This window comes from Cynara cardunculus, unplaced genomic scaffold (genome assembly GCF_001531365.2).
Source record: "Cynara cardunculus var. scolymus isolate 2C unplaced genomic scaffold, CcrdV1 Un_Scaffold_929, whole genome shotgun sequence".
NCBI classification, from domain to species: Eukaryota; Viridiplantae; Streptophyta; class Magnoliopsida; order Asterales; family Asteraceae; genus Cynara; species Cynara cardunculus.
Genome location: NW_020200650.1, coordinates 148,152 through 164,455, shown reverse-complemented (window position 1 = coordinate 164,455; position 16,304 = coordinate 148,152). Strand labels below are relative to the sequence as shown.

The following is a 16,304-nucleotide window of genomic DNA, read 5'->3' as shown; positions in this document are numbered from 1 at the left end:
TAGATGTTTATCATGTATTTGATTGTATTTATCTGCAGTTAGTTACACGAATTCAGATATGGGATGAAATCGGATAGGGATGAAATCTGGTTTAAGAGTTTTTAAGAGTTTTTAAGAGTTTTAAGAGTTGTAAGAGTTTTTAAGAGTTTTAAGAGTTTTTAAGAGTTTTAGCCAAATGCTTTATAATATAGTATAGATATACTATCTCTCGCTACTAAACAAACGGACTTCACTAACGGATTTTCACTGATAATTAACAATCTGCCAGTAATTCGTTGATTTTGTGATGATTTTTATGTTGTTGTATTATGTATATGAAATAGACCGAAATAAAATAAACTAAAATAATAGGAGATTTGTATGATGATATATTTATATATTTTTGTTGGAAAAATCCAGGATTTCCTTGTACTTTGCTTATACCCAATTATATAGCATCAATAATGGAGACGGTACGTAGGCGGCTCACGCCAGCACCCCCTTCCCCCACCACAATTCCCAAATTACCAATTTACCAATTTACACACGGAATTCAGACGATAAACTCTTCCGTTTCCAACCCAATTTCCATCCAAAAACAACACAACAAACCCCTTTTAGGTTTCACTGTTTGAAGTTGTGTATATGTATTAATTTGGGTTTCATATATGGAGGTTGTTGAGGTGTCGGGTGGTGGTAAACCCATCATCGGTGGTGGCGGCGGCGGCGGTGTTGATAGGGTGAATTCAGAAAGAAATCAGATTCGTGTGAAGAGGAAAACCCTAGAAGCAGTTCTTGATCAATGCCAACGAGCTCTTGAATTGCTTAGCACTACTGGCTGTATTCAAGATGATGAAGGAAGTGGGGAGGAAGTCGTCGATGATGATGGTGATACTACGGAGCCGAGCAGCGGTCGTCGTGAGTCGTCGACGCAGCCACAGGATGGAGAGGCTGATTTGGTAAATTAGGGCTTTATTTTTGCTGAATCGATTTCGATTTGTATCAATTTTGTTAAATCGACGAAGCGATTATATGATTAGGAACTCAAATTGGAGCAACATCGATTTAGGGTATGATTAAGGAAGTGATTAGGAGCTTGGATTTCAGAGGTTTCCAATTGGGATTTCCACTGATTTTGCCCCAATGCCTAGCCTCACGATTGAAGCTCCTGTTAGGATAGACGATCACGTAGTAAATCATATGAAACAAAAAAACAAGCACCTATTTTTTCATTATTTACACGATCACCGTTCTCTTGGGGTGCGCTTGGTATGTTGTACAGGATAACACAGTACAAAAACTTGTTGTCCCAACATTTGTACTCCTACATTTGGTGAGGCAATTAAGGCTTTTTGGTTGGTTTTGCATTAAGTTGTATATGGATCAAGCTGTATAAAATTGGAAAGGTTTTTGTTTGACAAGGTTTTTTCATATATTGAAGGAGCATGTTTTTAATTAGAGGGGTGGGTTTGGAAAAAACTTGACTTTCTGTGTAAAACTCCTCTCTAGAGTCTTACTGAATAAGACGTTTTCTATATCATTAACCACTACCAAGTAGTCATGTATAGCTGACCAAATAAGCTGTGAGTCCTATTAAGTTCAATAAACTGCTAATAAACAGACCCTTAGACTTTGTATGGGAGAAGATGGAGTGGGACAAAAATGCCTATCAGAATAGGTGGAACAAAATCCAGCGAGATGGGATAAACTTCGTAAATTACTAAAATAGCCATGTCAGAGTAAAACCCTAAAACCTTTCGCAATTCTTTCACCGCCTACCTCCCTCGTCTAGTCTTGTGTACCAAGCGCACCCTTAGAAAAGTTGGATGCGGGAAGCTGTGTGTTAGTGTGCTGCCCAAATCAAGCTCTGTATCCAAATATCAAATGGTTCTTGAATATATGAGTTTCGCTTCCATTTACAAAGCGTGATCTTTATGAATTAGGGTATCAAAATTGATTGACGATTTGAGGGAACTTATATTTAATGTATGCCTTATGTCTTAAAGGAAGTATGGATGTCCCTTTGTTTGTTGGCGGAGGTCCTGCATTAGATTTTTTTTGGTCTACAGGGATAAAATATAAGCCTTTAAGGTCGGGGGCGTTGATTAATATGGAGGAAATTGAATTTAGCATATTTTTTTTTTCTCTATTTCTATTCCTATTTGTTTGCCCTCGCTTATTCAATAACCCTTATTGATATTCTAACTTTTCAGTGTTTAGTGTATGTGTTTTTCTCCCTTTCTCTTACTTTTCACTAGCTGAGGGTCTTCACTAAAATAGTCGCTCCACTCTTTAGGGGAGGTCAGGTCTATGCATATGTTCACCCACGATCCCACCTGCGGGTGGGATATACTGGGCTTGTTTGGTTTAAGTTCTATTTCTTTATTAGCTTTATTTTTAGCGGAAGGAAAAATTGTTTGGCCATCGTTCTATTCAGTAAAATAATTTCTGGCCACACTCCCAGTAAAGTTATTTGTTTAGCTGTTGTGCATCATCTTCCATTCACCTTTTGCCTACTAGTCTTATTTTCTGGCCAAAACTAACATTTCCAAACACATTCATCCTTGATAATATTAACGTAACATCATTTTGACAAGGATGAATGGGTCAAATCACTTGGTTTTTTGGCTGGAAAGTAAGACTGGTGGGAAAAAAGTGGTCCAAGCATGATATATGGTGGTGAAATAGCTTTTATACTATTTATTGCCCTAAACTTGTGTACTCGAATGTACATCCGCCAAACAAATATTTCTGGTGTTTGTGAAGTGTAAATTGTCAATAGGCATATAGTTCATCTTGTTAGGATGAACACCTTCACATACATGGTGTGTTTGGTACACGGAACAAGAGAGGACAGAACAAAAACATGTTGTCCCTTTGACAGGACATTAGATTAGGACTGGGCAGGACCAAATGGGATAAAAACACCAAAATAGGTAACAAAAATTAGGGAGATGTGACAAGATTGGTAAATTACTTAACTACCCATGTCAGATTGAAACCCTAAAACTTTCCGCATTTCTTTCCCCAACATACCTCACTCTCACCCGTCAAGTCCTGTCCTGTCAAATTCCATCCTATATGCGTACCAAGCCCATCCACACTGAACATTAGTTTCAAGAAACAAAAAATCAAACTGATAGTATCTACAAGGTTCAACAATTCGCCTTTATTTTCTAGCATTCTAATTATATGATTCATGAAAAGGAAGTCTGTCCCTGAAGAAAAAATAGATGGTAAATTGATAAAGATATAAATACGTTATCCTAAATGTCTGTCTGTCATAACAGTTTCTTACAAACCCTGGGTGAAATTGTAAACCGGTTTATGGTTCAAACTAGGCTCTAATCCCACATGTTTGTTGGCTGCGTCTGCTAGTTGTATACTTGTATTTCTTAGTCATACTTTTCACAAGCCAACGGTCTTCTAGAGAACATCGCTCTACTCTTTGGGGTAAAGGTCAGTCTGCATACATCTTACCTCCCCGACCCTACCATCACTTTAGGTGAGATATACTGGGTTCGTTTGATTTGGTTGGTTTAGTTGTATACTTGTATTCAACTTGTGAAAAGAATGCCGAATTATTTTCTTGTCCACCAGCTCATACGGGGCTAATATATTCTGAAATTCTCTCTGTTGTGTAGCTATGCAGTCTACTCAAGTCAAGAGTTGAATGTCCGGATTTTCTTGAAAAACTAGAGAGTGCACAGGTTACAGTTCCGCAGAATTTAGCTGGTATGTATCGGAATCTCTTCCCAACTCGAAACTCTCTCGGTCATGTGAAAATTGCACGTTTGTCAAATGTTCAAAATTGCGTAAGATAAGAATCTTATGGACCTAACAGCATCATCAATGTTTTTGTAGTTCTATGGGATAAAGGGAGTAAAAGACAACTTGGTTCTTTTTATGCATCTTTGAACTCGAGTTTTGACAATTCATTCTGCATAACAAGATAATGTAGTAAACAACATGTATTACTATTAACTCAATTAAACATAATGATAGTGGTTTCAATGATGATTACTAACAACTCTTTCAAACATATTTTAGAAGAAAATAGTTCTTGGGACATGGTCAGTGAAAACGATTTATGGGAAGGAGGAAACGTCGTGTCGGATGAAGATTATGTTTTAGTTAGGCAAGATGATATTGTGGATGGAATTGCATGCTTCATGGCTGCATATCTGCTTTCCCTTAAAGAAACTAAGGTATGCATCTTCTCATATATATATATATATCATCTATTTAATTCTTCGATGGCCATCTCAAATGGAAAATTAAGGCTAGGCCTCGGGGCTGCTCTCTGTAGGTCGCCAATTTGAGTCTCTTAAGGGTTACCTGGGACTTTCCTGGTTGTTATTGTTAGGGCCCATGGGGTTAGTCGAGGTAGTATACCATAATTGTTGAAAATTGTGATGTTCTTTTGTTGTGGTCGGGGACCACTTTTTCAATAGGAACTGGGGCCCGCCCACAATGCGACACATGGCCTATTCATCATGAATATGGACGTGTTATTCATATCAGATATTCATCATGAATGTGTAATCAAGCCCTGTATTTTCAAATAAATAGGATAATCTTGTAGTTAATTAATCGTGTTCCTTTTTTTTTCTTCAGGATTTGAGTCCGAAACAGCTTCAGGACGGTGAGTATAGCTAGCTGTATGCATTATGAATATCATTGCAACAACTTCAAAAATTGTATCTCTTCATATGCATCATGTGAATGTCTTTTATGTGTTATATGAATTCTTTTTCTTTTTGTAGCCCTTAGCAAGACATTCTCCATGAAAAAGAAAAAGGGAAAGCTTCGAAAGGCATGGGATGGAAGCAAAGTTATCTATAACGTTGCTTCTTGGGGTGCAACAGCAATCGGGTACATAACCTGTTTTATTCGGCTTCTTGATATTTTTGGGCCCCGTTGTCTCTATGAAGAATTCGATAATTTCTAATTTGGGAGGGTGAAGTCCCATATTGGCTAGACACTATCCATCAAACTTGTGTGTGTGTGTGTGTATGTATGCATATATGTATATATGTATATGTTGTAGTCTCCCCTCTTTCTATGAGGGCCTTCTAGAGAGAGATTCAAACGGGGTCATGAGATAATCCCATGAATTTCAATTATGGCCATGTTTAGGGTCGACAATGGTTAGGATAAGGAGGTTATTCCGTTATCCTATCCATTTAAAATAGTGAGTAACGAGACGGATAACAGGTAATGAAAGGGGTAATGGATAAATGGAAGGGATATTGCTAAACGTCATACATATAAATAAAATATAAATTTGTGAACATTGTAATTATTCTACGTCTAATTTCCAGTAAATGTTGTAATGTAATTTTAATGAAATAAATTTGCAATTGGATTAGGTTTCGGAGGGATTTGGAATTCCATTCCAGTACAATCTCATATTTAGTTTAAAGGATTTTTTAGATTTGAAATCCCGGGATTCCATTGAAATCCAACAAACATAGCATTTTGAAATCTCACGGGGTGGTTGGTATTTCATGGGATTTCGTAGGATTTGTATGTAATAAGTGTTTTTATAAATTATTTATAAAAATGGAATTCAATTCCATTCCAAATCCTACAAACCAAACTCACCAAAGATTCCGAATCCTTCTATTAAATCCAAATCCCTCAAAACCAATGCATCAAACCAAATATGCCCCTTAAGTTTCTTATATAGAATTGTTTGTTGTCTTCTTTTTTCAGGATCTACCAAAATCCTGCTATTCTAAGGGTCGCATCCGCGGCATTCTGGACTTCATGCAATGTGATATCGAAGCTTTTCTAAAGGAGCTCCGTTCATAACTACAAGAAGTGCAACATGGTGTGCTTAACGTGTCTTTCGATTGCTCTAACCTTGTTTAGTCTGTAAGTATTATGAAAAGCTTTCGTTCCTAGCGTTGTATATAATTCATTTGCGATACTGTAGTTGCTTGGTCAGGCTCGTTCTTTTATGATTGGAAATCGTTATTCGTTTGTTCAAATCCGGGCCTTAAAATGTTTCGTTCTACTCATGTCATTACTCTGTCGTTCCAAATAGGGGTGTAAACGAGCCGAATCGAGTCGAGTAGCATGTTATTCAAGTTCGGCTTGAAAAATTAATATTAGGCTTGAGCTCGACTCGAGCTCGATTAACTTTTTCAAAGTCGGGCTCGAGTTCGAATTCAAATATTTTTTTTTTTCAAATGTTTGAGCTCGAGCTCGATGCTCGTTTATGAGCTCAAACTCAAGATCGATTAAATCGTTTATTTGCTTTAGATGATTTTTATATCCTGATTAATGGCTCGACTCTATTTGTAAAGTTTAATCGAGCTTTCGTATGGGTTGAGTCGAACATTGGAGTTATGGAGCTTGATTCGTTAAGTTAAGCGAACTTTTTTTTGTGTGCTCCTGGCTCAAGCTCGAAATTTATTAAGCTCGAAATCAAGATAAAGGTGCAATAATTACTCGTTAGAAGCTCGACTTATTTACATCCCTAGTTCCAAAAGTGAAGAAGCACACATTTTTAGAACGTGTAATAATTACAATTTTTTGATTAACTAAATGTCAATATACTCTAGAGAATAATGAATTTCTCAATCTCATAACTAAGGGTAAATCGTAAAATAGACACTTACTTTTTTAAACGTTTATTTTGATACAAATTTACTTTTTTAAACGTTTATTTTGATACAAATTAAAATAAAAATGTAGAGAAAATGGAATAATATCTCTATGGAACTAGTTAAACACAAATGGAATATTCTCTCTGTGGAACTAATTAAACATACAAACCACGAGCTTATTCGCATGTTCAGCACCTAACGAAGATTAGTGCATAAATTAATCTTTCGGTAATTGATCATTTAAAAACGTTGTATCTAAAAAAACCGATTGGTTTACATCCCTTATCATTGTATGAACAACTATCTCTCAAGCACAGGTTTAGGTTAGTTAACCCCACTTTAGCTGATCAAATTTCAAATGGTCTTTATCTGGATTTGACTTCTAACCGATTTTTATTACCTGTCTTTATCTGCGATTCAACTTTTAACCGATTTTCGGGTTTTCATGTGATCATGTCTACCTATCCGAACACATGGTTTCCATGTTTTCTTTATGTAATCTTGGCATATAGTTAAAGGGTTGAGTATTGGTCAGAAAGAAAGTTATGTAAGAAGAGATATCCATCGTTCGATCAATCCTAATTGAATGTCGATACTAACGAGGTTTATCGAGATGCACCGCATGAATTCCCTTTTAAAGCGTAATCCATGGATTGTAATGAGATTAAAAATGATCAGGAGTTCATTTTTTCTCTTAACTCTTACTCTCACACGATCTTTTAGATTTGTACGTTTTCCACCTGAAGTTTTAACTCATTTTGCCACATACACGAATTTTAATGACTAAATTAACTTAAATGCAGGAAATAAAATCGGAATGAGAGATCTTTTACAATTCCAACCATTAGTATAAACTAATTAATTGAGATATTTATAGAAATGATAAGACTTTATTTATTTTGATTTGGATATTTATGTAATATTATCAAAGTTCGTTTATTATAATCGACATTTTATAATAAAAAATAATTAAAATATTCATTGAATCAGATATTCAATAAACTAAATAAACAATTGAGACTAATTTATATAGTTTATAATAATAGTTGAGTTTAGAAATGAAACTAATAAGATTGGAGATGATGCATCTCCTTAAAATGTGCAACAGTTCTTGGTATCCATTTCAAATTTAATAATTTTCATTAATGATAATTGATTAAAATAGCTTTTTTTAATTTATGAAGGGTTGAAGTATAATCAGGTATAAAGAAGTGTTGAAATTAATTTACAGATTTAGTTCTTACATCAACTTATTTTTTTATCCTTTGACTATTTTGTAAATTGCAGACCTAGTTACATTTTGATGATTTAAGAAGAGAAATGGCTAAACGATGAAACCTAACATATTTGAAAATGAGTGTTTTAATTAATTTTCTTATAAAAAATTATTAATTTAATTTCTTTTATTTATATTAAAACGATTTTTATTTTCATTGAATAAAAAAAACATGTAGAGTGACGTGAAAGGAGTAATGACTAACGAAGGAGGAATTCAAAGAAAAACCGTTGGAAGAAAAAAAATGGGTGGGAAATGCGACAAGTAAACGCGTTTTTCTCTCTCAAAGAATCGAATCATCAAGATCCGAAATGAAACCCTAAATTCTCGGAACAAAAATGATTGAGTGGTTGAAACAGCTGCGAATTGCCTTCGGTACTTCCTTTCTTTGGCTTGTCTGCTTGATTTACTTCACTCAGGTATACTTTGATCCATATCATCCAAGATCCGCTAGCCATCTCATATTTATTTTTCGGTTTTGATTGCGCTTGATGATGATACATAGACGATCGAATTAACGGGTTATGGTAGTTTTGGGGATCAAGCTATGCGATTAGCTGTTTTGATGTTTATGGTTGTTTGTTTCAGATTCGAACGTCGTAGACAAGATTGGTTTCCATTTATTGATGTTTGAATGGTGGAATTTCAAATTTTAGGATGTCAATTGCTTCATGTTTATATGTGAAGTTATTGAATGATTAATACGAATGTATATGATATATGTTTCATAGGCCTGTGAACCTTTCATTCCATTGAAAAATGCTGCTTTTTTCATTTTAGAATGTTCTCATGAAAATTACAAAAAAAAAAAAAAAAATTCGAAGGATGTTTCCAAGTTAGAATAACCAATTTGCCAATTATCATCGATACAACTTAATTGGTGGTATTGATTTGGGTCTATAAGATCTCTTTATTTTGTGTAATGAATAGGGGTGTGCATAAAATTATTCAATCCAGTTAGAACAGGATGATCTAATTAAAAGCGACCAACTATGATTGGATATTCAATTGTCATTGGATCAGATCGGATACAAAATTTCTAACATCCAAATTGAATCAGTTAGATCTTGGATGACGGTCCGGCATCCAAGAAAACTGAAACGATCCAATTCATTTACTATTCGATGTCCAATTATTAAATATATTTTAACAATATTTTACGATATTGTTTTTAGTTGATGTTTTTATGTGGTGTTTTAAGAAATTAGGAAAATATATGAATAATTGGTTGAAAATTAGATTGAAACTATTGGGTGGACTCAATCTGATTCATTGGATTGATGTTAACCGGATTGGATCGGATGACAAAATCCAACATCCAGTGGATGGTTTGATCGGATTGGCTCCAACTAAATCCGTTGGATTTCAACCAATGACGACCTAATTGAAGGGCATTGTAAGACAAAACACTCTGCTTTAACTATATGTCTAATCAAATATCACAATTTTTAATTGAGGTGGAGGTTGTAGTTCATAGGATCATTCTCACAAGCTTACTACTAAAACTCACATATAACCACCGTAAAGTGCGGATTCTATTTTTGCGGAATGGAGTACTAGAAAACCTCAGATGAACAAGTAGTCAAATATGTAGAGATGGTAGTAAGGGTTAGTTAGGAGAATAATCTTCTTACAAATTCTTTTTAAATGCATGATCTTTTGATAGATTTAAGAACGTTTCTGCCTAACAGAAGAACACGTTTTTCTAACTCAAGTGCGCCTCAAAATCTGTCACATCCGTCAGAAAGTTATTCTCCTAAGTAACCCATGGTAGTAATATGCTAGAGAAGGGTCCATTCTTCCATGTTTCATATTGCTACAATACACACAATTCTTTTTTCCTCCCTTCACCCTGATGGACTTCATTTGATCACTTAGAATGATTTATAATATGCCCATCAATCGGGGTCCTCTAAAACCGGAAAATGGATATTAAATTCCTAAGTTTGTATGCTAGAAGTTTTGTGGATGATTTTTGGCCACGATATGGTTGTATATTCTGTTGTCTTCTTGTTATTTGAACTATTTGTTTTCTTGTTACTAACAGGTGGAAAATTTCGTTTCGATATTTTATTTTGTTAGGGTTTTAGATCGTTCGTATGGACAGCGGTTTCCTATCAGCTGAAAGACAGACTAAAACTTTCGCCCTCGGCTTCTCAGTTTGTGACTTCAATAGCGTTTTTCCCATGGAGCATAAAACCAATATACGGGTACTGATCAAACTGTTATGATGTAAAAATCCTTTTTCCGCTCTAGTGGCGGGTTTCTCTTTTCATTAAGTAGCCCCTCATTCACCTCGTACACTGAGTCAAGCAACTTCTCCTTTTCTGTCATGAAGAGGAAGTGAGATGATGCCAATGCGGCTGGAATTTATGTTAATGAATTTGGAAATGTAATGAATTGTTTTTCAAACAATAAGCCCCTTTCTGGTTTCTTGAGCTTGTTACGACAATGCCTTCTTTTTTCTATAATCATTTGCAATTCTCTGTTACATGGAAATTTGATAGAAAAAGAAGATTTCTTGTTGAATTTTCTAGTGAGCCATTTTTATTGTTGTCTATTAAATTATCATGAGTGGCAAGCTGACCCATAAAACGGGTTCTTTGGTTAAATGGCCTTCTAACCGTCTTTATTTATTTATTTAAAATCCATGGCCTTCTAATAAGGTTTGAGAATGTCAATGCTTATGACAAGAACGCCACTTTTATACACAAGAACCCCTAGAAACATGTCAGGAAGTCATGGATCTAAAAAGCACCTGTTAGGAGGTCATTTAGCTATATAGCTCCCCATAAAACCTCTACACAGCTAAAACTTCAATAGGAACTACAAAGTAATTGTAGCTTAATAAAGGCTTATAAGAATATTAGAGTTTAAAAGCACAATCGATATATAATGGAATGTCAAACAATCCTACATAAGTTCTTGGTCAGGCCAAAGGGCAATCCGCAAAATCAAACCTATGCTCTTGCTTGGTTTAAAAATGCGCGCATAATGCGCTCTGATGCGTGATGCGCTGGAGGTAACACATTAGATGGGCTGATGCGAAGCGATTCCGTGATGCGTTCGCATCACCTACGCATCACACGATGCTTGCATCACCTATGCATCAGCGCATCCTGTATGTTTCATGTTTGGGCTCCCTTTTTCAGTTTTTAGTTGGGCTTTTTAGTTGATTAAAATAGAACGTGAGACTGAATGGTGACCTAATAGAAGAAGCCGACAACCACTAATAGAAGAAGCAGAAGTCGCACTCGCATATCAATCAGATTAAAAAAGAAATAGAACGTGAGTTGTTGTCGTACAGCCAAAAAAAAAAAGAGAAAGTAATGAGTGGTTGATGGGGAGGATGGACAATGATGATGAAGATGATGATTTGGTGTTTATTGATGATGATCTTACGTGGGATGACGTGGGTAGAGCTTCCGGGACGTATGAGACTTCTCATTTCACTAGAGCATCAAGAGGGAGCCGGAGAGTAAATGATGATGGGTCGGGTCCATCAAGAACTAGAAGTGCTAGAGGAAAAGGACATGCTCTTTAGGATGAAGATGATGAAGTTGAGGTGGAAGCAAATATTGGAGGGTTTGATAATGATGAGGATGAACCCGTGTTGGGGTTTGATGATGCTGATCTTGGGGAGTATTAGTTGGTCACTTGGTCATTTAGTTTAGGGATTGGAAACTATTAGATATTTACTTGTGTTCTTCATGGTGGTAGTTTGTGTGTTCTGTTATTCCGATTCACGAACTTTTTAAGATTCTAATGCCACTTTTTGAACTACTTTATGTTATAAATGAATTATTTTGATAGGTAACTATTTTTAAGGTAGAAATTGATATGTAGAATTAATTTATAAGTATTTTTGAATACCTGGCGCATCACGTGCGTGATGCGAGCGCATCAGTATCACGCATCGGCTTCCGGGACCCTTACCGCCTCGGACAACTAAAACAACTAAAACAATGGTGGGAAATTATTGGTGGCCCACTACCAAAGGCTTCTTAAGAGCTCATTGGTCACAATCAGAGCGGATTTGTGAAGGGATATTACATGATCCCTTGCTGATCCCCTCTGCAGACTGAATAGAATTTCAACCATCATCAGAGATCACCAAAAATAACCAATGAGATGGTTATAAAATGGCTGTGCATATGGACATAATTTGAAATCAATATGCAAGTTTATGAAGGCTGATTATCTTTGAACTTTGATTGGTCAATTGGGGGATTAACTTCCATTTTTTGGGTTTGGCCTATTGATGTATTTATTTGTGTGCACTTTTGGATGCAGAATTTTGTCAGATTGTATCCCCATCAAAGGAAGGAAAAGGATTCCTTATTTAGTCATTGCAACGCTTCTCTCGCTCTTTCCATGGGTGATTCTAGGTCTGCAGGAATCCATAAGAAATTCCAGAGATCAACTCATGATCTTCTTATTATTGCAGAATCTGGGTTCTGCAATGGCAGATGTCGTCATTGATGCGATGATTGCTGAAGCAGCAAGACTTGAGAAGTATGTCTATCCATTCAGTCTCCTGTTTGTCTTCTTTTTGTTGTATTTCTTTCTTCTTAGATTCCTTTTCTCAGAAGAATGATGTATACTTTGACTTTGAGGTCAAAAAATTGATATGGATTGTTTAATTTTCATAATATTTTAATAGTTAACGGGTGAGATCCATTCACTTTGAGTTGGACCGCTCAAAAAGCAGCTGCTTTTTTCACTTCTTTTCTTTGAACTTTGTGTTGGGCTATTTTACTACGTGTTGGGTTTATGTAATTGTTTATATGATTGATATTTGTCGGTTAAAGTTTCTTAATTTTCATCATTTCCCCAATTTACTCTTGATCAGGGCTAAATTTGCTGGCGACCTGCAGTCAGTATCATGGATGACAATGGCTCTTGGGGGAATGTGTGGGAGTTTGTTAGGAGGACATGCACTAAGTAACTTCCCGATGGAAAACATATTTCTGCTTTTTGCTGTTTTGCCAACGGTACAGCTATTGTCGTGTGCTTTTGTGAAGGAGAGTCCTGTATGCAGTAAGCCTTCATCAGAAGTTTCTACCTCCAATGGCGATGATGGACCTAATGGAAATATATCAGATGAAGATGAATTCTCAACTGGCATGCCCAAAACCAAAACTTTGAGGAGAAAGAAAGGATCTAAGAAGAAAAAGAAGATAACGATCAATAGAAACAATGATAAGATGCCTGAAAAAGATGGATCTTTCCCGTCACAATGGTTTCGGTCTTTAAGAGTCGCTGGTTATACTTTGTTTAAGGCTTTCCGACAGCCAATTATTCTGAGGTATGAAATGATGGATTATCTTTACAATATCTTATACTCCGACCATCCCAAAATAAACGTGACATTTGACTAGGTAAGTAGTTTAACAACCCAAGAATCATATGGACCAAAATGGATGCTATTATTATCTTGTGATCTAATAATGGGGAAATAGGGCCCTTGGGCTTGTAGCTCAGTTGGCAAAGGGGCGGAGCGACTTTGATCAAATACACAACTGGTTCAAGTTTGAATCTTGCGGAGATGAGCTTGAACCCCTTTGCTAGCCTCAAACGCCGAGGGAGCTCTGAAATGCCTCTTCACATGTGGTTCCTAGGGGGCGAGTGAGCTCAGTTGGCAAAGAAGAGAAGCGACTTTGCTCAACAGGTTCAAGTTCGAATCCTGTAGAGATGGGCTTGAACCTCTCTGCTAGCCTCAGCTGCCAAGTCGGCTCTGAAATGCCTCCTCACATGTGGTTCCTAGGGGGTGGGTTCCGTGCGGGGCCGTTCAAGGTTGGTGGTAATCAACCTTTTTGCTCAAATAAGGGAAAATAGGTCATTTTAATAAGAAAATTTCCAAGAAGAAAAAGATATTGTTGTGAATTTTTCATTAGATAGGGGAAGTATGCATCTTTACTTCACTTCATCATTGATGGTTACAAATTGCTTATAAATGATTAGAATTTGATTTAGCTGATGACATATATCCCTTGTTTCGCATGAAAATTGCAACTTTTGACTCGGCATGATGTTCAATGAAATGCTTGAATATTAATTGTCTCGAACACACTTCAATCACGCAAATTGGGATCCTTGTGATAACAAAATTTCAATATTTGTTTTGGTATTCATGGAATCAGCCGCTCCCCACCCCTCCTAGACCCTGCTTTAGAGCGGGATATACTGAGTTTGTTTGGTTTGGTTAGGTTATTTTGTTAGTGTTGACTTTTGATTTGATTTGACCCCGAGACCAGACCAATGGCTTGGTTTTTCCTAGCACAGGTGACAATCCCAAACCTTTCAACAGTCATGTTCTACTACCAAACAGAAGTCCTAAACTTGGAAGCATCGTTTCTGGGCACAGCACGTGTTATCGGATGGACAGGCCTAATGCTTGGAACTTTCATTTACAATCGTTTTTTAAAGAAGATGAGGTTACGAAGAATTCTCATGTAAGATTTTGTTAGAATCACTGTCAAACAACCAAGCTTAAGAAGTTGCTAATTTTGGTCATCAGTTCTAATCGTGAAATTATATATCTGTGCAGGTTTGCCCATGTTGCCCTGTCTTTGCTAACACTTCTAGATGTAGTCTTGGTTACTAGATTGAATGTTTCACTAGGCATATCAGATCAGACAATGGTGTTGTTCGGGTCAGCTCTCTCGGATGCGGTCAATCAGTTCAAGTAAGCACTTCTTTACTTTCCGCTGCTACTATTTTTTTTCTTTGAACGGTTTTTCTGGCTAGGTAGATCGGAGGAAACAAAGAAATCGAACACTGTTGATTAATTTGCCTACGTTCATGGGATTTGCTAGGATTTTATTACTCCCTCCGTTTCAATATGGATGTTTACAATGAAAAAGGCATACGGTTTCAGAATTGTGTAATTATTACACCTTTTACTTAATAAATGACAATTTTACCCTTAATAATAAAGAGAGTAATGGTTTTCATTTCATAATTAAGGGTAGAATACTGGGTATGAGTGGTTTTGCTTTGGTTTAATCAGGCTCATTATGACCCACTTAGTCCTATTATGAACTACTTAGACTCGTTAAGGAGAATATGATCCATTATACTCACTTAGACCAAAATGACTCATTAACGAGCCATTAAGGATCACTAAGACCTGTTATAAGTCAAATAGAGGAAGCATAACCAAGTCAAGATGATACGGATCAACTCCTTTTTTTGCGCCAAGGATCTTACTATTTCTGAAGGTACAACCATGGGTGTTTGGGCCAGCTTATGTGCACTTCGGCTAATCCCATGGGGTCCTGAAGATAACAGTTGGAAAATCCCCTTGACCCTGAAGATAAAATGTCTACGTTTGTGACAGTTTTAAACATGTTTTTCTTTTTACTAACTTCATTATTGACTTGCAGATTCATGCCTTTCTTGATCCTATCAGGACATCTATGCCCACCTGGAATTGAAGGGACTTTATTCGCTCTCTTTATGTCGATAAATAACTTGGGGTCCACAATCGGGTCGTTTGTCGGTGCAAGTTTGGCTTCGATTTTGAACATCTCTTCAGGCTCGTTTGATAACCTTAGTTACGGGATCGTTATTCAAGTCATCTGCACGTTTATGCCGGTTGGTTTCCTGTTTTTGATACCAAAGGAAGCTACAGGGATATCGGCATAGATATAAAGGATTCTTGCGATTTTGGTGGGATCTTTTTAAGGGTTCGGTTGAGGTGTAAGCAGAATATTGACCCGAGTATAGTTTTTCTTAGATTTTGAATTGATAAAAAGATCGAAATGGACCATTTAATCGATGGTTAACGAAAGACAGATGCATATTAAAATGCCTTTGTCCCTTTGATCATATTTTGTTTGGTAAAGTAATTATTATAGAGCTCTTGAGAACTCAATAAACCGACCGTTGACGAAATAATTGGTTTCCATGTTTTAAAAACATTTACGGTTCTTAGTACTTCAAAATAAATTACATTCGACTTTTAACAAAAAGCTTCATTTTATATAAATAATTAAATATTAAAATATTTATTATGTAGAGAATATTAGAGCTAAAAAATTAAAATCAAGAAAAATCTGTTTCAACAGCTAGTAATGGGAGGGATCAAGTCTAATTGTTTTTACAAACAACGATGATAATCTTGTAATTTTAAAACTACAAAGACAAAAAATATAATCTATATATATATATATATATATATATATATATATTAAAGAAGAAACCAAACATAATGAGGTGGCACCTTCTAATGCTTAGAACTTTTCCTATCTTTTTTCTCAATTTTTTATTTTTTTAAATGTTGAATATATTAAAGACTTTTCTACCCTTATATGAAGAATGTATAGTTCATAATTAATTGGGGTTTTTTATAATTTTGTATACCCAAGTTTAACCTCCAACTCTTGATTTGCTCTTTCATTTAATTTCTTTTATTTCTTAATGAAATT

At 35.9% G+C, this 16,304-nt stretch overlaps 2 protein-coding genes across 2 annotated transcripts; both read left to right on the top strand.

The window, feature by feature from the left end:
• The first annotated feature begins 445 nt into the window (after window positions 1–445).
• LOC112502124 lies at window positions 446–5,975 on the top strand. The gene is made up of 6 exons (XM_025105954.1): window positions 446–938; window positions 3,624–3,714; window positions 4,030–4,187; window positions 4,597–4,624; window positions 4,746–4,854; window positions 5,698–5,975. The coding sequence occupies exons 1-6, from the start codon at window positions 648–650 to the stop codon at window positions 5,777–5,779; spliced, it is 759 nt and encodes a 252-aa protein (XP_024961722.1). The 5' UTR covers window positions 446–647; the 3' UTR covers window positions 5,780–5,975.
• Window positions 5,976–8,210: 2,235 nt separating this feature from the next.
• LOC112502125 (probable folate-biopterin transporter 4) lies at window positions 8,211–15,703 on the top strand. Its single transcript, XM_025105955.1, has 7 exons — window positions 8,211–8,291; window positions 9,955–10,082; window positions 12,166–12,387; window positions 12,725–13,180; window positions 14,130–14,327; window positions 14,423–14,560; window positions 15,261–15,703. Exons 1-7 carry the CDS (start codon window positions 8,211–8,213, stop codon window positions 15,520–15,522), a joined length of 1,485 nt encoding a protein of 494 aa, XP_024961723.1. The 3' UTR covers window positions 15,523–15,703.
• Window positions 15,704–16,304: the final 601 nt, after the last annotated feature.